Genomic DNA, 22,622 nt, shown 5'->3' with positions numbered 1-22,622 from the left:
AAGAATTTTTTTCTATGGCATCCTGAAGATTTTATATGTGTAGGAAGGACTGAGATAAAGATTTTTAGAAATTCTCTTTGGAATCCTGGAGGTGCTGGCTAAATTCACTTACTGCCTATCACATGCCATCTTATTGTCTTGTCTTTGTAATTTGAGAGATCAAGGCTGCCTCATTCCACAATGCCTGAAGATTACATTGGAAAATAATATCTTTTTGTTAGTGCTGGCCTCAGACTAGCAGGTCAGATGAAATTAAGCTGAGGGCTAGATCTGGACTAAACTGGAGGTTCACCTCCCAGTTCTAGAGATAAAACTCTAATGGAGTGGGGGGAGTAGCAAGAGGCTGAGAGGTGTTGGCTGACTTGGCACTTTAGGGAAGAAGTGATTGTCTTTGAGAGGTTTAGGATATTTTTTTTTCCCAATTCATGTAGGTCCCCAGATGGTCCAACAGTTTGGGATCTGGGATTGCCAAGTGGAGTATATTACTATAATAGAACATGGGATTTAAAGGATCAGAAGTTATGTGATGTAGTGCCTATATGGCCTTGGACAAAAAAAATTACCTTTATTTGGCTTTAAAATCTTCCTTTGTAAAAATGAGTGTGGAATAAATTATTTCTAAGACCACTTACGATCCTAAATCCTATGATCACTTTAGGATAGAGGCAGGTATCTTTGATAGACTCCAACTTAAATTTCATCTTTGTACTAAGTTTCCAGTATTCTTGGCACTACTACTACCCAAGTCTCTCCCTGTATATCTTCACAGAGGCATTTATTCGATGACACATCTTTCTGAACCAAGGGACAAAAGTGGCATGTTACCTTGGGGGGATTAGAGGGAGGACAGGAGTATCAAGCAATTGGATAAAGTGGGGAGTTGAGATCCCTGCCCTGGACTATGCATGAGTAAAACCTTAGCTCCACGTCTCTTCTCAGATCTATGAGGCTTCTAGTTTAAATTACTTATTCACTGCCAACCATATCCTTGGATTTTAGATTTGGCCCTAAATGGGCCAGATCTCCATACTACCTGTATTTGTGTCACAAAACGGAGTCATCCAGCATTAAATGATAAGGACTGAAATACTCCAAGGTTCTTAGGGACAGCGTGATGTAGTATAAAGAGTCAGGAGATTTAGGTTTGAATCAAAGCTCTGCTACTCACTTCCTATGTGATCTTGGGCCAGTGGTGTTCTAGAAAATGTTTAATAATCAGCTCTCTGAAAATGTACTTAGGATGTACTTTTAAGTTTTGTTAACCTATTCTCCATCACTTTCTTTTTTAATCTTTTTTAACTTTATGAATATTTCCCCCACTTACATGTAAAAACAATTTTAACATTCATTTTTTAAAAATTTGTATTCCAAATTCCCTCTATCCCCCCCTTCCCAGAAGATAAGCAATTGATATAGGTTATACATGTATAGTTGTGCAAAACATATCATTTTCTTAAGTCAAGGAACCAACAAAACAATAAATCAAGCCCTGATTAGTAGTGTTTGCCAATTTATTTTTAGATAGTATCTTATTTTTAATTACATGTAAAGACAAATTTTAACATTTATTTAGAAAAATTTTGAGTTCCAGATTTTCTCCCTGTGTCCCTCCCTTACATCACCCCCTCCCTAAAATGGTAAGCAATTTGATATAGGTGATATAACATATATATGCCATCATGTAAAACATACTTCCAAATTAGTCATGTTGTGAAAGAAGAAACATATCAAAAGAAAAAACCACACAAAAATAAAGAAAGTGAAAATAGTATGCTTCAATCTGCATTCAGACTCCATCAGTTCTTAGGGGCAGCTAGGTGGTGCAGTGAGTAGAGCACTGGCCCTGGAGTCAGGAGGACTTGAGTTCAAATCCGACCTCAGACACTTGACACATTTGCTAGCTGTGTGACTTTGGGCAAGTCACTTACCCCCAATTGCCCTGCCTTCACCTTCCAAACAACAGCAACAAAAACAGACCCCATCAGTTCTTTTTCTCAATGTGGATAGCATTTTTCTTCATGAATCCTTTGGAATTGTCTTGGATCTTTGTATTGCTGAGAATAGCTAAGTCATTCGTAGTCATTCATGGTACAGTGTTGCTGTTATTGTGTACGAGGTTCTGGTTCTGCTTACTTCATTTTGCATCAATTCATGTAAGTCTTTCTAGGTTTTTCTGAAATCCACCTGCTTGTTGTTTCCCAGTAGTATTCCATTACATTCATATACAACAGCTTGTTCAGCTATTCCCCAATTGATGGGCATCCCCTCAATTTCCAATTCTTTGCCACCACAGAAAGTGCTGCTATAAATATTTTTGTACAAGTAGGTCCTTTTCCATTAAAAAAATCTTTTTGGGATACAGACCTAGTAGTGGTATTGCTGGATCAAAGGGGATGGATGCACAGTTTTATTGCCTTTTGGGCATAGTTCCAAATTTGTTTGCCAGTTTCTGAGTTGTAAATGCTTATGCTGAAAATTAACAATCAGCTCTCACTGGTTTCTGCATAGCTCTGCCTTGGACAAAGCACTTTACTTTTCTGGGCCACAGTTTCTCATCTGTAAAATGAGGGGGTTGGACTAAATGACTCCAAAGGTCCTTTTCAGTTCTAATAAATTGATGATCTTTTCAGTATAGGGAATTTCCTCCACCAGGTCTCTGCGCAGGTCTCAACCAATAGGAAAATCCTAGTTGCTTGAGATGTACAAAATCAGTCAATAAGCATTTATTGAACTCTAGGTACTGGAAGTTGTGACGCAAATAATGAATAAGAGATAGGATTTGAATCTCAGCATTTCTGGTTCCAGGTACAGCATTCTATCTATTATGTAGTATTGCCTGCAAAATATATATTTTTTTTATCAAAATATGGTACAGGCCTCCTTTGACTCTAATCATTACTGTACATCTGGTACTACTGATGCTTTTACTATGGGTCAATCAGAGGCCTCTAATTGGAAGCGCCAATTTATTGGAAAGAAAGCACTGACCTTAGTGTCAGATGACCTGAGTTCAAGGTTGTGCTACTTCACTGAGCAATGTAACTATTGGCAAATTGGTTCATTTCACCTCAGTTTCCTCATTTGTAAAATAGGGTGTGATGATGCCTTTATTACCTTCCCCGAGAATGAAGGACAAACAACAACCAGAATTGTTATGAGGAAAAGAGCTTTTGAATCTTAGATTGCTGTGTAAATGTGAAGTGTTCTGTTGCTGTTGACCATGAAAAATAACTTTTCTCACCCTCATAGCCTTTCCTTGCTCAACTCACATATATTCTGTGTTGCCTTTTGGGTTTCTTTAAGTCCCAGGTAAAATCCCACTTTCTACAGGAACCTTTTTAAGATCCCCCTTAATACTAATGCCTTTCCTCTGCTGATTATTTCTAATTTATTCTCTATTTATCTTGTTTGTTGTAGCTGTTTGCATGTTGTTCCCTCCGCCCATTATGCTGTTAACTCCCTGAGAGCAGGCACTATCTTTTGCCTTTCTTTGTATCTCTATCATTTAGCACAGTGCCAGGCACATAGTAGGTGCTTAATAAATGTTTATTGACCAGACCCCAGGTGGTTGGCTGTGTGGGAAGTTCATCCCAGGCCTAGAAGCTGCTCATTATATTGAAAAGACTTCCTGTTAGAAAGAACTCTGCGTAGCGCCCATCACGGCTCATAGTCCCATCTCCTGCTGATAGGTCAGTCCTGTGCCATTTACTTTTATCTTGACACTCCAGATGGGTCTCTCTTTTTAAGAGTGTTTTGTTATGAAAGGAAATGAGTAAGCTAGAGACTGGACCTTTAGATAGCATGATTATCTCAGACTGACAGCCCTTACTGACAGTTCAGTTCTTTAAATGCCCTTTTCTCACACTGCTTCTGTCATATGAATGTCTTTGCTTGTACTTTTCCCACCTCCTGTCCACCAATACAAGCTGGTCGCTTAGTTCCTCTGAGACTTAGCTGGATAGTAAGGTGTTAGAGCCAAACTGAAACCCTGTTTTCTTTTGCCGTGTTTTTGTAGTATTGGTATTATGTGTTGATGCTAGCTAGAATCAAGGAATGTTGGGCCTGGGAGGGGTCTTAGAGGTATCTAGTATGGTTCTTTTAAAAGGATTACTTGATGATTTGTCTACATGATGAGTTAGTGCCAAAATCAGAATTAGAACCTAGAGTCTCCTGACTGCTGGTCCAATGCTTTTCCCATCCTATGAGGCCATAGTCCTACTTACTACCTTCATGTGTGTATTTTATTTATTTCTCATGTTTTCTTACTTGCTTTTTATAGGAATGATTCATTCTTCCCAAACAGATAATAAGTCCCTGAAGTGCAGGGACCATGTTTTCTGCAATGCAATCCAATCCAATAAACATTTATTAAGCACCTACCATGTGCCAGGCACTATTTCAAGTCCTGGGGATAAAATTAATAAAAAGAAAGACAGTCTCTTCCATCAAAGAGCTTACACTCTAATGGGAGGAGACAGCACATAAAAGGAGGCTGGAAAGTGGGAGGGGGGAACACCAGAGGGTACCCAGCACAGCAGCATCTTGTTCCATGGAGTTGAAACCAGGCAGAGCAGAGGAAGGCATTGGTAGGAGTATGGCACTCCATCCTCCAGCTCTCCAAACTGAGAGGAGAGGAGGCTGAGAGAGGGGGAGTCAGTCCAGGCTTGAGTTAGCAGCATGGTGGTGAGTGGAATAAACCGGTCTAGTTTTCTGCCGTCTTTTGGAAGGCATTGAGAGGAGTTTGGCACTCCAATCTCTGGCCCTCCATACAGAGGGGAGAGAAGGCTATTGTTCAGTCATTCAGTTGTGTCTGACTCTTCTTGACCCCATGAACCATAGCACACCAGCCCCTCACTGTTTCCATAACACTATCCATCCATCTCAACCTCTGCCCTTCCTTTTTCCTTTTGTCTTCAATCCTTCCCAACTTCAGGGACTTTTCCAATGAGTCCCATCTTCTCATTATGTGGCAAAAGTATCTAGCCTCAGCTTCAGTATTTGACCTTCCAGTCAATAGCCTGAATTAATTTCTCTAAGTATTGACTAATATGATCTCCTTGCTGTCCAAGGAACTCTCAGAAGTCTTCTCTGGCACCACAATTTGAAAGCATCGATTCTGTGGCACTCAGCTTTCCTAATGGTCCAGCTCTTGTAACAAATATAGAGGATCAAGTACAACAAATTGTCACATTGCCCATGTCCAAAAAATGTTTGATTTTGCAACTTGAGTCAATTACCTTTCTGTTAGACAGTGGGTACTTAACTGTCAGTCTTCTAGAATTGTGGTTAGTCATTGCTTTTATCAGAGTTCCTATGTCTTTCAAAGTGGTTGGTCATTACAGTGTTGTTTTTGTGTTCATAAACTATTTTCTTGTTTCTTGTATAGCAGTTCATATATCTTCCCAGGTTTCTCTGAAGCCATCCTTTCACAGTTACTTTTGGCACAATAATATTCCATTACATTCATATGCCACAATTTATTCAGCCATCTTCCAATTGATGGGCACCCCTTTACTTTCTAATTCTTTGCCAGTACAAAAAAGAGGGCTATAAATATTTTTGGACATATGGGTCCTTTCCCTTTGTCTTTGATCTCTTTGGTGTATATGCCTAATAAAAATATAGCTGTGTCAAAGTATATCCACAATTTGGTGCCATATGGGGTATAGTTCCAAATTGTTTTCCAGAATGGCTACTTTATAGTTTCACCAACATTGAATTATTAGTGTGCCTACTCCCCTACAGATCCTCCGACAATTGTTATTCTCCATTCTTATCAACTTTGACAATCTGATAATTATGAAGTAGAACCTCAGAGCCGTCTTAATTTGCATTTCTCTAATTAACTGCATTTTTTTGTTGTTGTTTTGGAGGGGAGAAGGCAGGGCAATTGGGGTTAAGTGACTTTCCCAAGGTCACACAGCTAGTAAGTGTGTCAAGTGTCTGAGGCCGAATTTGAACTGAGGTCCTCCTGACTCCAGGGCCGGTGCTCTACTCACTCCGCCACCTCACTGCCCCGACTTGGTGCATTTTTTAATACGGTTGTGGATGGCTTGAATTTTTTCCTTTGAGTTCATATCCTTTTACCATTTATCTATTGGGAAATAGCTGTCATTCTTACAACATTTGAATCAGTTCCTTGTGTATCTTGGTTATCAAGGCTTTATCAGAGGAACTTGTGGCAGCTTTCCCTTCTAATATCTGCATTGATTTCATTTGTGTAAAACCTTTTTAATTTTATGTAATCAAAACTGTCTATTTTATCTTTTGTCATCCTTTCTATCTCCTGTCTGGTCTTCTCCTGTTTAGAGTTGTACAAGTCATCTTGTTTCCTTCTCTTCTTATTCGTTTATTTTATGACCTTTTATACCTAAATCACGAATCCATTTGGAGTTTATCATGGTAGATGGTGTGAGACATTGATCTAAACTTAATTTCTGCCAGCTGCCTTTCCTATTTTCCCAACCTTTTTTTTTTTACTGTCTGGCACGTAGTAGGTGCTATATAAATGTCAGTTATTATTATTTTTCCAAATAGTGAGTTCTTAGTTTGGTGCCTTTGGGTTTTTAGAACGGTATGCTTCTATGTTTGTTTGCTTTTAGATCTAGTCTGCCTAATATTTCCTGTTAGATTTTTTTCTCTTTTTAAATTAATACAAAAGCATGTTGATGATTACAGCTTTGTTGTATAATTCAGTATATTATACCACTAAGTCTACTTACTTCCCACATTTTTTCATTGTTTCTCTTAGATTCTTGACCCTTTGTTCCTCCAGATGATTTTGTCATTTTTCTGGTTCTTTCAGGTAATCATTTGATTGCTCATTTAGTATAGTACTGAATAAGCAAATTAATTTAAGTAGCATCTGTTTGAGCAGCGGATAGAGCTCTAGGCCCAGAGTCAGGAAGGCCTGAGTTCCTTAGACACTCACTAGCTGTGTGATCCTAGGTGAGTCACTTAACCTCTGTTTGCCTCATTTCCTCCAACTATAAAATGAGTATCATAATAGCACCCCACCTTTCAGGTTGTTGTGAGGATGAAATGAGATCCTATTCATAAAAGTACTTAGCCCAATGCCTGGCACCTAGTAGGCACTATATAAATGCTCATTCTCTTCCCCTTTGCCTTATCCCCTATTGACATAAGTTTTTAAATGTCATTTAGTCATGACCAACTCTTCACTATGCCATGGACTTGTCCATGGGGTTTTCTTTACAGATACTGGAGGGGTTTGCCATTTCCTTCTCCGGCAGCATAGTCAAGCCCCAAACAATTAATATTTCTCCAGTTATTTGAGCCTGTCTTTATTTCTGTAAGCAGTGTTTTATAGTTTATCTGTGCGATTGGTGCTTTCACCGAACCTAATCACAATCCATCCAAAGCTGAGTAGACAGTTTCATGAATTGCTGTCTAAAAAAAATCTCTAGGTGGTAGCCAATCTCCGGTGATGAGCCTCTCCAAATTTAACTAGGCTGGTCCTCTGACAACAGATATGATCAGTCGCTGGATCTAAATTTGAAGCCTTTTCAGCTTAGGTCAAACTTGTTAGAGCATGTGATTTGTTGGCAAAGTATTTGAGAACCCAGAGTAACATCCACATCCTGATGAAGCCTGAAATTGAACTCTTTTGGAAGGAAGAAAATAATAGGAAGTTTATGCTTTCTTATTTAACATTTTCCCATTACAACATTGTTCATGTACATTATCTGATCTTCATAACAACCCTTTAAGGCAGGTTGAGCAGGCATTATCATTCACATGGATAAATGGAGAAACTGAGGCTCAGAGAAGTGAAGCAACTTATCCAGGAAATCTCAGTAAGGGCCAACGTTTGGACTTTAACCTAGGACTTTGAGTTCCTCATCCAGCACTCTGCTTTGTAACAAGCTATCTTTGAATACCATCTACGGTGTCCTTCACAGTGCCTTCCAGCAAGTATTGGATCACAGCGTTCAGTTCAATTCAGAAAGCATTTATTAATTATTTGCTACATGCAGGATATGGTGTCAGGGGCTGGGATTACAGAGACAAAAGGGGAAAGCAGTCTCTTGCCTTTAAAGAACTTGTATTCTTTTGGGGAATCTTTTGTACCATATAGTTGTTTGCTTCGTGCTTTGCTATCTCTTGGTCTAGCGGAAGCATCAAAAACCATTTGTTCTCTATTTAAACTTGGAAACTAGAATAGTTTGCATGTTTATTTAGCATTATAAGATGGTTCTGTGATACAAGAATATTAAAAGCAGGCTAAACCCTCGATCTCTGATTCAGCCCTGCAAATTATCACTATGCTTTTCATTTGACCAACCTAAATAGGCTCTATTTTTCCACCATTCCAAGCATGAAATTTGACCATTATCTTATAAGGCTTTGGAGAGCTGATGGTTTAGGAAAAGGGCTATCAAACTGATTGGACCACAGTCTTCTTTCTCTGCCACTTGTGGCCTGATTTTTGTGTTTTCTCCCTACCCAGGACAAGGATGTATCATAGTACATCATCATGCCCTTTCCTCTCTGCTCCTGGGAACTGTTGTAAATATTGGGTCCCATTGTCAACGTCCCATCTGCTCACTGGAGTTTCCTTATGTTTCCCATTACTTAGGTAACGCAGTGGAGTCTTGGACTTGGAGTCAGGAAGATCCGAGTTTAAATCCTGTCCCAAACACATGCTAATTTCATGATCTTGGGCATTCCTTCTTTGTGTTTCAGTTTCCTTACGTGTAAAATGAAGACAGTAATAGTGCCTGTCCTTCAGGGTTGTTGTGAGAAGCAAATGAGATAACACAGGTAAAGCACTTTGCAAACCGTGAAGCGTTATGGAGATGCTAGCTATTTTTATTACTGATAAGATTATTTACTTTTGGTCTTGATGGTGGGTGATGTTTTCATAATTTAGTGGATGGTTGAAAAGTCAAAGAAAGTAGTGGTGTGTGTACTGGCCTGGTGTGTGTACTGGGGTTCCTGAAGCATGTAGCTCTCTTTTTCTTTGTTTCTTAGTTTCTGCTGATTTTTAGGGAAGGCAGCTTGGTGGAGGGGTTCAAGGGCCAGCCCTGAAGTCAGGAAGACCTGGGTTCAAGTCCTGCTTCTTCTGACATGTGATGATGGCTGAATCACTTGCACTCTAAGTGCCTCAGGCAACATTCTGACCCTGAGTTACATGGAGCTGCATAGGATGAGCGTTTCTATAGCGTGATTTCCTTACATTGATGAACTCACAGATCCTCCTTCCTTACAAAATAGAACCTCTCCCCCACCCACAAACCCTCTAGTTTCTTAAGATTTAAGACATTTAAAAACTGGTTCAAGGTGGGAAAAAATAGACTCAGCCTAGTACAGTACCATCCATGAATTCTTAAAATACATACATACATATATACATACATACATATATGCATATATACACACGCAAGTCCTCAAAAATACTTTTAAAGATCTTCTTTTTCTTTATTATGAACTTAATGATCACCAATAAACACAAATATTACAATATACAAAGAACAAAAGAGGAGTATATATGAAACCATGTGATGCAGTGGATAGAGTAGGGCCTGGAGTAAGGAAGACTTGAGTTCAGATCCGGTCTCAGACATTTACTAACTGTGCGAACCTGGGCAAGTCACTTAGGCTCTTTTTGCTTCATCTGTAAAATGGGGATAATTAATAACAATAATAATGATAACATTTACCTCCTAGGTTTGTTGTGAGAATAAAATGAGATAAGGTTTATAAAACACGTATCAGTGCCTGGCACGTAGCAGGCATTATATAAATGTTAAACTACTACTACCACTACTGCTACTACTACTAGTACTATTGACACTACTACCGTTATTATTTGGCTTTGGAGAAAGTGTAGGTTAAATTTAACAAAGTGATAACAAAATTTCCCTATTCGTATTCCTTTTTGACTTCCTTCCTCTTTCTTTCTCTCTCTCTCTCTCTCTCTCTCTCTCTCTCTCTTTCTTTCTTTCTTTCCTTTTTACTTCCTTCCTTCCTCCCTTCCTTCTTTCTCTCCTTCCTTCCCTCTCTCCTCTCCTCCCTCACTCCCATCTTCCTTTCTTCCTTCCTCTCTCGCTCTTTCTTTCTTCTCCGTCACTTTTCAGTAATTTACCTCACCCCTAAGAGAAGCCCTCCCTAGCATAGTCAAAACAAAGCATATCAGCACATTAGAAATGTTTGAAAATGTATGTTTCGTTCTACACATCTAGCCCAGCACTTTTATGCCAAGAGGCGGGAGGCATGTTTCGTTATCAGTCTTTTGAAGTCATAAGCAGTCACTGTTATCAGAACTCTGAAGTCTTCCAAAGTTATTTTCCTAAATACTTGTTAATTAGCTAACCAAGACAAGGGAATTAGCCAAAGTGAATGGATGAAATCATGTCCGTAAGTAGGATGACAGGATCATAGATCTGGAGCTGGAAGGGACTTCAGAGTCCATCTAGTCCAATCCTCTTATTTTACAGATGAGGAAACAAGCATTTATTAATTACCTACCACATGCCAGGCACTATGCTAAGCACTTTATAAGTATGATCTTATTGGACTCTCGCAACAATCCTGACAAGGTAGGTGCTACTGTGATCTCCATTTTACAGCTGAGAAAACTGAGACAGACAGAGGTTACGTGACTTGCCCAGGGTCACACAGCTGGGAAGTGTCTGAGGCCAGATCTGAACTCGGGTCTTCCTGCCTCCAAACCCAGGGCTTTATCTACTGCACTATAGGTAGTAATGAACAGAGCTTAGCTTTGAACTTAACTCCTCTGACTCCCTTCTTAGAACTCTTTTCACTTCAAAGATCTTCCTTTGCTAGCTCAGTAAATATTATCCTGAAATATGAGGGTTTGTGGAGCTCTGTGGAATGCTTACAAAAGATATCTCTCAGCTGGATTATCTGTTCTCTTCCCTCCAAATTGTTTCAGGGCCTGTGTACTGGGATTTGCCTTGGCCTTGTTGTAGTTCTGGGTTTATCCTCTATAGACTAGGCTTTGAGTCCTTGCTTAAGACATAAGCAAGAGAACTTACTAATTAGTCTCTTTTTTACGTAAGCACTGTATTCCACAAACATCGGCCAATAAACAGTCTATGAGTTGCTAGGGAATAGGTCTCGAGAACCATTTTGGGATTAGTCTTTTAAATCTGGAGTAATATTTTGTGATTTTCAGCTTCTGAGTCTGTCCAAGTTTTGTGTGTTCCCCTGTTTCCTAATAGAGTCTCTCATCTAAAAAGCTTGTTGTTGTTCAGTCATTTCAGTTGTGTTTGACGCTTCATGACCTCATTTGGGTTTGTTTCATTGGGGTCTTTTTTAGGCAAAGATTCTGGAGTGTTTCGCCATTTCCTTCTCCTGATCATTTTACAGATGAGGAAACTGAGGCAAACAGGGTTAAGTGACTTATCCAGGGTCACACAGCTCATAAGTATCTGAGGTTGGAGTTGAACTCAGATCTTTCTGACTCCAGACACAGTGCTCTTGCCACTGTCACACCTAGGTGCTCTAAGAGAGTTAAAATGTCAGGAAAAGAAAAAAGGAGGGTTTTGGAGGTAATTTTTGCTTTTTGAAGGAGTGCTGGGTTTGAAGTCAAAGAACCTGGGTTCAAATTGCCTTTTGGGAACATCATTTTATCTCCTCGTGCTTTAGTTTCCTCAACTGTAAAATGAGGGGATTGGGCTAGACGTCCTCTTAGACCCTTTCTAGCTTTACATCTATGACTCTGTGATCCTATCCAGGTGGCAGAAAGTATAATTGGTATCTTTATTCACTCACTCTGGACTTCTTTGACTTCACTTCACCCCACCCTATTACCTCCCACCCCTGAAACTGGGTATCTTCTCCCTAACTTTTTCCACTTTCTTTTGAGTGTTGTATTCCTCCATTAGATTAGAAGCCCCTTGAGGACAGGGACTATCTTTTTTTTGTTGTTTGTATCCTCAGTGGTGTATAGTAGGCACTTAATATTTATTGATTATTAATTATTCATTTCCTTACATGCCCTTCCCCCATTGAACCCCTTATTGTAATAAAGTAAAAGAGGCAAAATAGAGAGAATGACCCTGTGGAATCACTCCAATGACCCCATGATCCTACTTCATTGACAGATGCAAAAAAAGATAAACATCCATAAAATATTTTTTTAAAAAAGGAAAATTTCACTTTTCAGAAGAGAACACAAACAGGAGGGCAGAATAGTGGAGTGTGAATAAATAATAAAAACTGACATTTACATGGCACTTTACATGCATTATTTCCTTTGAGCCTATGAGTAACCCTATGAGGTAGATACTATAGGGATCGTCCCCATTTTATAAATGAGGAAACTGAGCTTCACAGAAATTAAAGGACCTGTCCCTGATCACATAGCTAGTAAGCATCATCAGGTTTCATAGAATTCCAATGTTGGAAAGGACCTCAGAAGCCATTTGGTCCAAGATCATATCTCCATTGGTGGTATGGGGGTTTCAAACCCAGGAACAACCAGTACTCTTTTCATCATATCACACTGCCTGTCCTACAAAAGAAAGAAACCAGGTATAAGATCACCCTAGGTGACACCATGTTTATGTGGTTGCTATTAATGCCAGCTTGAGTGCCTCAGGAAAAAAAAAGATGAGGTGACAGATATTGTTTTGGTATAGATCTCAGGATTCATAAAAGAAATAATAGAGGCCAGGATGATGAAGTGACAAAAGGGTGTACTGTTTCTCTATTAAGAGATGAGGCTGGGGCAGTCAGGTGGTGCAGGGGATAGAGTGCCAGCCCTGGAGTCAGGAGGACCTGAGTTCAAATGTGACACTTATAGTTATCCCTTCCACATTGTGACTTTCCCTATCGTGATTTTGACATATCATGGGTTGGCATAAGAAATTAAATGGATTAAATGGGAATTTGGTGGGGGGGAGTTTTGAGGAAGCTGCAGATGACACAGAGTCTATGACCAAATACTTAGCCCAAATTTTACAATAAGGTACTGTAAACACTCCATAAAAAAAGAAAAAATTTAGTCTTCTTCTCTGGTATAAAGGGAGGGCCAAAAAATTTTATGCAGATTTTCCAGGTTGTGGTGATATGGAAAGGATAACTGTACTAGCCATGTGACCCTAGGCAAGTCACTTAACCCTGATTGCCTCCCCCCCCCAAAAAATAAAGAGATGAGGCTATTTACTTTAAACAAGAAGATGACAAATGAACTGATTGACAATGTGGAATTCTTTTTTTAAAAACATTTTAATTTTTTTGATTATTTAATTTATTTAATATTTTTAGTTTTCAGCATTGATTTTCACAAGAGTTTGAATTACAAATTTTCTCCCCATTCCTACCCTCCCCCCCACTCCAAGATGGCATATATTCTGGTTGCCCCATTCCCCAGTCAGCCCTCCCTTCTGTCACCCCATTCCCTTCCATCCCCTTTTCCCTTACTTTCTTGTAGGGCAAGATAAATTTCTATGCCCCATTGCCTGTATATCTAATATTTCCTAGTTGCATGCAAAAACTTTTTTTTGAACATCTGTTTTTTAAAACTTTGAATTCCAAATTCTCTCCCCTCTTCCCTCCCCATCCACCCTCCCTAAGAAGGCAAGCAATTCAACATAGGCCACATGTGTATCATTATGTAAAACCCTTCCACAATACTCATGTTGTGAAAGACTAACTATATTTTGCTCCTTCCTATCCTATCCCCCTTTATTCAATTTTACCCCTTGACCCTGTCCCTTTTTGAAAGTGTTTGTTTTCGATTACCTCCTCCCCATATCTGTCCTCCCTTCCATCATCCCCCCTTTTTTATCTCCTTCCTCTTTCTTTCCTGTAGGGTAGGATACCCAATTGAGTGTGTATGTTATTCCCTCCTCAGGTTAAATCCAATGAGAGCAAGATTCACTCATTCCCCCTCACCTGCCCCCTCTTCCCTTCCTACAGAACTGCTTTTTCTTGCCACTTTTATGCAAGATAATTTATCCCATTCTATCTCTCCCTTTCTTCCTCTCTCAATGTATTCCTCTCTCATCCCTTAATTTTATTTTATTTTTTTAAGATATCATCCCTTCATATTCAACTCACCCTGTGCCTTATGTCTATATATGTGTGTGTGTGTGTGTGTGTGTGTGTGTGTGTGTGTGTGTGTGTGACAATGTGGAATTCTTAATAGCAATGAAAGAAATTGCTAATCATAGCTGAACACGTGCTTTACAGTTGAGGAAAACAGACTTTTAAAAGTTTAGAGATTGTTCAGTGAACAAAAAGGCTGAGGAATTCAGATAAGTATAGGATGATTTGTTTTACCTGATGTGTAGTAAATGAAGCAGTACAGTAAAAGAATAGTACACCATGAACTACATTAATTTGCATGAAAACATCCCTAAAAGGCAGCCACATTCAAATTCATTGCAAATCTTTATCCTATGATACTTCCCTCCTCATAGAGAGGTGTGGCGTGGTATATTGAATGTATTGTGATGTATGTATGTATATTGAATAGGTATGATATATTGAATATACTGCCACAAATGGTCACTCACAGTTTATTTTGCTTAATTATTTTGCTTTTTATAAGAGAGAGTTTAGTGGTGGAGGGCATATCAAGAAATAACTATGGTGTGGAAAATAAAGGTGTAATTAAAAGAAAATTCAGATTATAAAATAGGTTTGATCCTGTGGCTGGAGATTTTTTTAAAGAAGGTTCTAAAAAATAAAATTATGACTTTATAATCTTAAATCCTCCTGAAGAGAAAGAAAACAGAAGGAGGCATCTATAAAAAACAATGTGGCTACACAGGAAGCTCTTAAGTGAGCTCAGATTTCAAAAGTATGTGTTCACAGATGAGAGGCACAGTGTTTCCTAAACCAAGAACACCTGGATTCAAGCCCTGTGACTAACACATACTTGCTGTGTGACCCTGGACAAATTACTTAAATCCTCAATGCTCTAAACAGCTTTCAAGGACTATAAAGTATTATAAAGTATGAGTAGAGGAAATTTCTCATTTGGAGCTCCCTATGGCAACAAAGTCACAGGTCCAGGCCCTATTTATATCCCTATGCCTAAAGACAGAAGAAGAAGAAGCATATGAGGACAAATACAAAAATAGAGCACGAGTTTATGAGAATAGTGTTATGGAGGCTAATGCCCGGAATCACTTGAGAATTGTAAAAATGCTAGAGACAACAAGGGCTGTTTTTAAAGCTATGTACAGAGCAAAAAGAACAACCAAGGCATATACCCTTCTAGTATTCTCCTTTATGGAGAAGACTGAGGGAACTGGAAAAACTGTCACCAATAGTCCTGACTTCTGTCTTGCCACTGGACTTTGATGACTCTGGAAGAGAGAGTGAGGCTGACAACTTTGTGTAGGTCTGTCTCACTTAAATCCAATTCATTGGCGAATCAAGACATCACCCCATGATGTCCTTGGTCTTCTTAGAAACGAAGGACAAAGAACATTCTTCCTTACGAAGGAAACTGAGAAAACGGAATAAACAATTTAAAGATAGACAGATAGAACATTAATAAAGTGCTTACTATGTGTCATGCATTATGCTATGTGCTTGAGTTACAAATACAAGCGAGCAAGATGGTCCCTAGCTTCAAGAAGCTTATATTTTAATGGGGTAGACAACACATAAAGGGGAGATGGAAAACAGAAGGGGAGGTGGGAAAGTAACCTGAGTAGAGACAAGGTGGCTGGTGAGGAGGGGAAGAAAAAGTCCAGAGAGTGAGTTTGGGGGGGAGTCAAGTGAGCACCAAAGTGGTCGTTCAAGCAATGAGGAGTTGGAGGTCTCAGGGCAAGTATTTCCCCAGGATGGTAACTCCACTGGCAAGGGGGTAGAGTACGAGTTTGGATTGAGTCTGGAATGAAGTGAGCATAGCTGAGGCCTCTCCTGAAATCAGGAGCCCAAGATAAGCAAAGAGAGACTATGGAAGTCACTGTCGACAGTTTGAATGAATTTAAATCTCTAGCTCTGCGTAAATTGCCCGTAACTTAGAGAACTTAAAGAGAATGTCTGAGCTATTATCAACAATCTCTGAGCAACCATGGAAAATAGAAGTGCCAGAAGACTGGAATTGGACAAATGCCATCTTGATTTTCAGAAAAGAGGTGGTTGGCTAGAGCTACAGACTGATAAACTTCATGAGGATCACTTGCAAATTTCTAAAACAAAAAATTAAATATGATTTGTAAGCATTCAGAAAAGAATATTGTGGCCACTAGACGTCAACATGATCCATTAAAAATTGGACATATCAGACTTATCTGATTTCCATTTTGAAATAGAGTTCTTACCAGGTGAAAGCAATAAGCTTACTGTTATGTTGATTTCACCAAATCTTTGAACAAAATCCCTTGTGGTGTCTTCGTGCTGAAATTTGGACTGAATTATACTCCTTCTAACCAGTTGAACAATTTTTAAATAAAGCTGGAGGGAAACTTCTAGTTGGATATCACAGGGCTTTGTGTTTGATACCATCTAGTTCAAGACCTTGATTAATGTTTACTGTTTTGCCATTTTCTCATTATCCAGATTTGCAGATGACACAAAGCTAAGAGAGATGGGTAATATGACAGATGACTGAACTGAGATTTAAAATGATTTGGGCAGATTGGAATGTGAAACCAAGAAGATTAAATAGAGCAGGAATAAACATAAAATCCCGGATTAAGGTCCAAGAAATTCAGTTGCACAAGTACAATATGGGAGTGCTCTGACTTAGTAACCATTCACATGGAAAGTATCTGGGGATTTTAATAGCCTGAAAACTTAAGCTAACAACATTCTTTTTTGAATGCTCACTCAAAAACCTTGTTTAATGAACTGTTCTATTTTTTTTTTTTATGGAATCAGTCTGTAGTTCTAGCTAATAAAGCTAACTGTATCTTATATTTCATTAGTTGAAGTAAGGTACATCATGGGAAAGTAAAGGGCTTCCTGACCTCTTTGTCACTCTTCCCATATTAGGAATATTTTGATCCCTTCAGGGATTTCTACATTTTAAGGGAGATATTGGCAAATTAGAATATATCCAGAGATGGGGAATAAGAAAGGAATGGAACTTGGAAACCAACCAAGCAGTCAGTCATTCAAGTAGCATTTATTAAACACCTACTGTGTGCTAGGCCCTGTACTAAATGCTAAAAGAAAATGAGGATGACTTGCCTGGAGAAGACATTAAGAGGTGAAATGATATAGCATATTCAGATATTTGGAGGTGTATCATGTACAAGAAGGAGCAAACTTATTCTGTTTTACTCCAGAAGGGCAGAACTAGGAGCGATGGATGAATAATATCTTAATAGTAGGATCATTGTGTTACGGAATAAGAAATCAAAGGGACCTTCAGACCTTTTTTGGTAGATTTTATAGATTAGTCAACTGATGCTCAGAAAAGTCATCCAGTAAGTAGAAGAATTGTAATTCAAATCCTGGTCCTCTGACTCCTGCTCCAGCATTCTTTCGACTATACTAACGATGCCTCTCTTGCATCTGGGTAGCCCTATTATTTTTTTAAATTTTATTATTATTATTTTAGTTTACAACACTCAGTTTTACATAATTTTGAGTTCATGATTTTCTTCCCTCCCTCCCCGCCTCCCTCCCCAAGACTAGCCCTATTATTTTTAACAAAACCCTTTTATATACTGTGTCCCAAAAGTCTTAGTGCAGTTTTAGGCTTTAATGATTTCAGACCTATAAACACTACAAACTCCCCCCACCAAAAAATTTTTTTTTGAAAGGATAAGTATTTAAAATTTTGAAAACATTGATGTATTTCTTAATAAAATTCATCTTATGCTATAAATCCCTCTGGTTGATTTTTGAACTTGGTACTGATCAGGGACTGAAAGGATGTGCATTTGTCATCTAGCCTTAAGATCTTTAGCCTTAGGAGGGAATGAAACAAAAAAAATTAAAATTAGAATGCATTATTCAAAATTCATACAATTAAGTACAAAGGAAATTTAAATAATTCAACTTTCAAATGATTTCTTATGGTAGCCTTTATGCTTCTGAACTTATTAAAGCTTAAAACTGTACTAAGACTTTTGGGGTGTGCTATATATTCTCTTCTCTTCTCACTCTCTCACTGCAATTAGGGTTAAGTGACTTGCCCAGGGTCACACAGCTAGTAAAGTGTTCAAGTCTGGATTTGAACTTAGGTCCTCTTGACTCCATGGCCAGCACTCTCAATACCACCTAGCTGCTCCTATCTTGTTTGATCCTTAAAGTAAATCTGTAAACGGGCAGTTGGAATTATCCTTATTTTTATGGAAGGGAAACTGGGGCTTCAGGAATTAAAATGATTTTTTTCAAGGTCATATAGCAGTTAAGGAAGGAGTGGAGCCAAGATTCCAACCCAGGTCTTACTTTAAGGAAGGAGTGAATTCCAGGCATGGAAGATGACCAGAAAAAATCATGGTGATGGGGGATGGAGATTCTTGTTGGGAGTGACCAAGAGAAGGCCAGCTCGGCTGGATCACAGAATTGAAGAGTGGGAGTAAGGTGCGATGAGTCTGGAAAGGCAAGTCAGGGCCAGGTCATGAAGCTCTACTTAAAAGCTAGGCAAAGGAGTTTACATTTGTACTAGAGCCAATGGAGTTGGTAGAATATGGTAATGTCATGGTCAGATCTGTGCTTAAGGATAATCATTTTCACTTGATTGTAGAGAGGAGAGACTTGACACAGAGAAGGCAATTGGAGGCGGTTATAATAATCTAGGTGAGAAGTGAGGAGGTCCCGGCCTAAGGTAATGGCTGTGTGTCCCTACTCAAGGGAGAAAAGTCTCAATAAGATGGAGAGGTTGGAGCTCTGAAATGTATGATGTGAATGGAAGTCCTCATCAAAATTCTCTCTGCCAGCCTTTGAGAGACCAGGCAACGGATGGACCTCTAGGGAAGGCACAGCTGGGAGGTGGAAACTCACAGTGATGTTGTTTGTTCGGTTCAACACCAAACTCAGTAAATATTCAAGGAGGAATCTGAGTCCATCTAAAGCCACAGACAGAAAAAGGGCAGAGATGGCCAAGATAGTTGTACTAGTGACTAGAAACAAACCTTCCACGTTTCCCAGCCCAGGCAGCTTGAGCTCTGTGAGCGTGAGAGCTGCCCTTCCTCCCGGTAGCAGGTCTGGCTGCAAAGGCAGGATGTGTCCTCAGATGCCTTGGTTATTTTCAGAGTGGGTGTTAAATCTCAATCCTAGGACATCTAAGTAGGCATGATAGACATTGGGAGTGGAATCTGTCTAGTAAATTCTGTTCTAATAAAGATGTACACAGATGCTGTTAAATTACAGCCATCCAACTCTTGTACTGAATGGGCCCTGAATGAGGCAGGAACTTTCCCCTTTTAGGGTCTAAAATAAATCACCCCTTTCATCAACAGCCTTTAGGGGATAGAAACCGTATTTCAGTTTCACATTCCTCAGCTGAGTGTGTCCTTAGCTTCTCATGTGACCTTGTACCAAATGCAGGATCCCAACAGCAATGAGTTACCACGTAAAACACATTTGTTCTAAGGAAGTCCTGCGTAAACAGTAAAGCCTTGGGGAGCCCTCTCTGTCCTGTGTGCCCTGGAGCCAGCTCCAGGGACTTGAGAGTTGACGCCCAGGGAAGTTTACCCTTTCTTCTGAGGTTCTATTTGTTTGATATTCTTTAAAAAAATTTTTTATTATGAACTTAATAACCACTTAAATAAATATACAGAATAAGAAGCTGGGAGAGATCTTAGAGATTATCTCATGTTACAGATGAAACAGTTACACTGACCAAGACAAATAAATTAATGTACAAAATAAAGAATAGGATCTTACACAAAACTTTGTGTTTAACAAAGTAAAACCAGATAAATTAGTAGATGACCGATAGACAAAGGATGCTTTCCTCCGTGTCCCTTTCTGAAACAGCCTGAAGTTCTACTACCTTGGATTTTTCTTTCTCCCTTTATTTTTCCTTTCTTTCCCCACTCCTTCCTTCCCATTCTCTTGCTTTTTCCTTCTTTCTTTTCTTCCTTCCCTGTCTTCTTCCTTCCCACCTTCCTTCTCTTGCTTTTCCCTTTCCTCCTTTCTCTTTCTTGCCTGACTTCTTCCTTCCTTTCTACCCATCCTGCCCATCCCTGGTGTCTTTCGTTCTTTTACTCCACCCTTCTTCCCTCGTTTCTTCCTTTCCTCCCTCCTTGTCTTCCTTTTTTTTTCCTCGCACCCCCTTTCCCTTGCTGCTTTCCCCCCCTTCCCTCCTTCTAGTGTCAATCCATGTGAATACAATTCTGATTCTACTGAACTTGCTTTGCATCACTTCATCTATGTTTTTCCACATTTTCGTGTACATTTCGTATTAAATTTTTTATGGAGCCGTGATGTTCCATTAGCATATCATAATTTATTCATCCATTCTCTAGTTACTGGACATATAAGTTGTTTGCTTTTTTTTTTTGCTATTACACATAAATCAGCTATGATTATTTTTTTACAGAGATAAGTCCTGTTTTTTTCTTTTTATGATTTTTTTTTGTTAGAATCCTAGCAATGGAATTGTTGGGTCAAAAGGCGCTATCGGTTTTTGTGACTTGTCTATTGCAGCAGTATTTCTAAACAGTTTATTGTTATGGAACCTAAGCATTTAGTTGTTGGTTTCCTGCCCTGTATGCAGGAACCAATCTTAAAATACTGTTGGTTGAAATAGATACCATGGGCTCTGCCTTTAATGAGCTTGTAGTCAAATTGTTCATAAAATAGAACATGCTGAGGCAGCTAGGTGGTGCAGTGAGTAGAATGCCAGCCCTGGAATCAGGAGGACCTGAGTTCAAATGTGGCCTTAGACACCTGACACAGTTACTAGCTGTCTGACCTTGGGCAAGTCACTTAACCCCAATTTCCCTGCCTTCCCCTCCTCAAAAAAGAAAAAGAAAAGATAATATTGAATATGCTGAGGATGATAGAGACAAAGCTAAGTTAATTGCTGGATTTTCAAGTGGGGCTACAAACTTAATGAAAAGTAAATGTAAAGCGTTTGCAAGTGAAAATTGGTGTGTGTGTGTGTGTGTGTGTGTGTGTGTGTGTGTGTATGCGTGTATGTGTATGTGTGTGTTGCATCCTTATCAGGTATGGGAGGGGGAGGAATTACATGATTTAATATTCTTTTTCAACAGCCTAACTTAAAATTCCATCCTAGAGGGAGAGCTAACTCAGAATACAATGTGATGTCTCAGTGGGGCCACTTTCATAGCATATGACTAGAAATAGGTGATTTTAAGGAAAATGGAGGCAATATACAGACTGGCATCAGTGCCCCTAAGTTTCCTGGTACAGTCAAGAGATTGTTCTCTTTTGCCAGAGATCAGATCTCCCTTCCTTGTTTGCTTAGTGAACTGGCAATGTCATAAAATCCTAGAATTCTAGAGCTGGGAAGATCTAGGGATCATCTTGGTCAATCTCTTTGTTTTATGGTTGAAAAGACTTGGGCCCAGAGAGGCTGTGACTTACCCAAAGTTACCCAGCTGGTGCATGGCACCGTCAGTCCATCAATGGACATTTATTAAGTGCCTGCTATGTGCTAGGTACTATGCTAAGCTCTAGGGATGAAAAGAAAGACAAAAGACTCTTAGGGAGCTCACTATCTAATGGAGGAGATGACATGCAAACAACTACATTAAAAAAAAAAACCAAGCCATATACAGGATAAATAGGAAATAAACAACAGAGGAAAACACTAAGATTAACCGGGATTAGGAAAGGCTTCCTGTAGAAGGTGGGATTTTAGCCAAGACTTGAAGGAAGTCAGGGAAGCCGGGGGGGGGGGGGGGGGGGTGAAGGTAGGATAAGAACCCATGTCTCAATGGTTTTTTTCCCCCAATACAGCATGTGTCTCTCAGTGTCAAACTGACATCCAGAGACTGGTGTTCACTCCCATTTTTGCCTCTCGTAGGCCTATGAAAAACGTTTTCCGACATGCCCCCAGATACCTGTCTTCTTGGGCAGTGAAATCATTCATGAATCTAAGAGCCAGGATGGATCCATTCACATTGTGGAGCGCAGCTGTAAATTGACTGTAGACGCACCACGGTTATTGAAGAAGGTAGGCCTTTAGACTTTTTTCCTGTGTTCCCAGGGCCACTGGGACAGGAAGCTGTGAAGCTGTGATTGTTTTCCTCTTCATTATTCCATTTTTCTCATAGATTGCTGGCGTCGAGTATGTTGTCTTTGTGCAGAAAAATGTCTTAAATCGGAAGGATCGAACTCTTCTCATTGAGGCCCACAATGAGACATTTGCCAATCGAGTCATCGTTCATGAGAACTGCAGCTACACCGTAAGTGGGCCATGGCGCAGCCTTTGTCTCTCTTCCCTGAGAAAGGTGTCATGTTGTGTGGGTCTCTTTCCCACCACCAGTGGCCATTGCTATGTGAAACTTTCCCTGGAAAGCTGTTCATATAGACTGGACTTAAGAGTAGGATCATGGATCTGAAGCATGGGTGGGGAACCTGCAGTCTCGAAGCCACATGTGGCCCTCTAGGTCCTCAGGTGCAGCCTTTTGACTGAGTCCAAGTTTTACAGAACAAATCTTTTTATTAAGGGGATTTGTTCTGTGAAGTTTGGATTCAGAGGGCTGTACTTGAGGACCTAGAGGGCCACATGTGGCCTTGAG

The 22,622-nt window shown here is 39.5% G+C and overlaps 1 protein-coding gene across 1 annotated transcript in view; it reads left to right on the top strand.

Moving 5' to 3' along the window:
- Positions 1-22,622, top strand: part of SEC14L5 (SEC14 like lipid binding 5) — a 75,953-nt gene that overhangs the window by 20,191 nt on the left and 33,140 nt on the right. The window contains exons 2-3 of the mRNA XM_036739216.1: positions 21,905-22,054; positions 22,155-22,286. Of these exons, the coding sequence (XP_036595111.1) occupies positions 21,905-22,054; positions 22,155-22,286 (282 nt within the window). The remainder of the gene's footprint in view (positions 1-21,904; positions 22,055-22,154; positions 22,287-22,622) is intronic.

This window comes from Trichosurus vulpecula, chromosome 9 (assembly GCF_011100635.1).
Source record: "Trichosurus vulpecula isolate mTriVul1 chromosome 9, mTriVul1.pri, whole genome shotgun sequence".
Classification (NCBI taxonomy): domain Eukaryota; kingdom Metazoa; phylum Chordata; class Mammalia; order Diprotodontia; family Phalangeridae; genus Trichosurus; species Trichosurus vulpecula.
The sequence above is the reverse complement of the archived record's forward strand: the minus strand, read 5'-3'. Positions and strand labels throughout refer to the sequence as shown.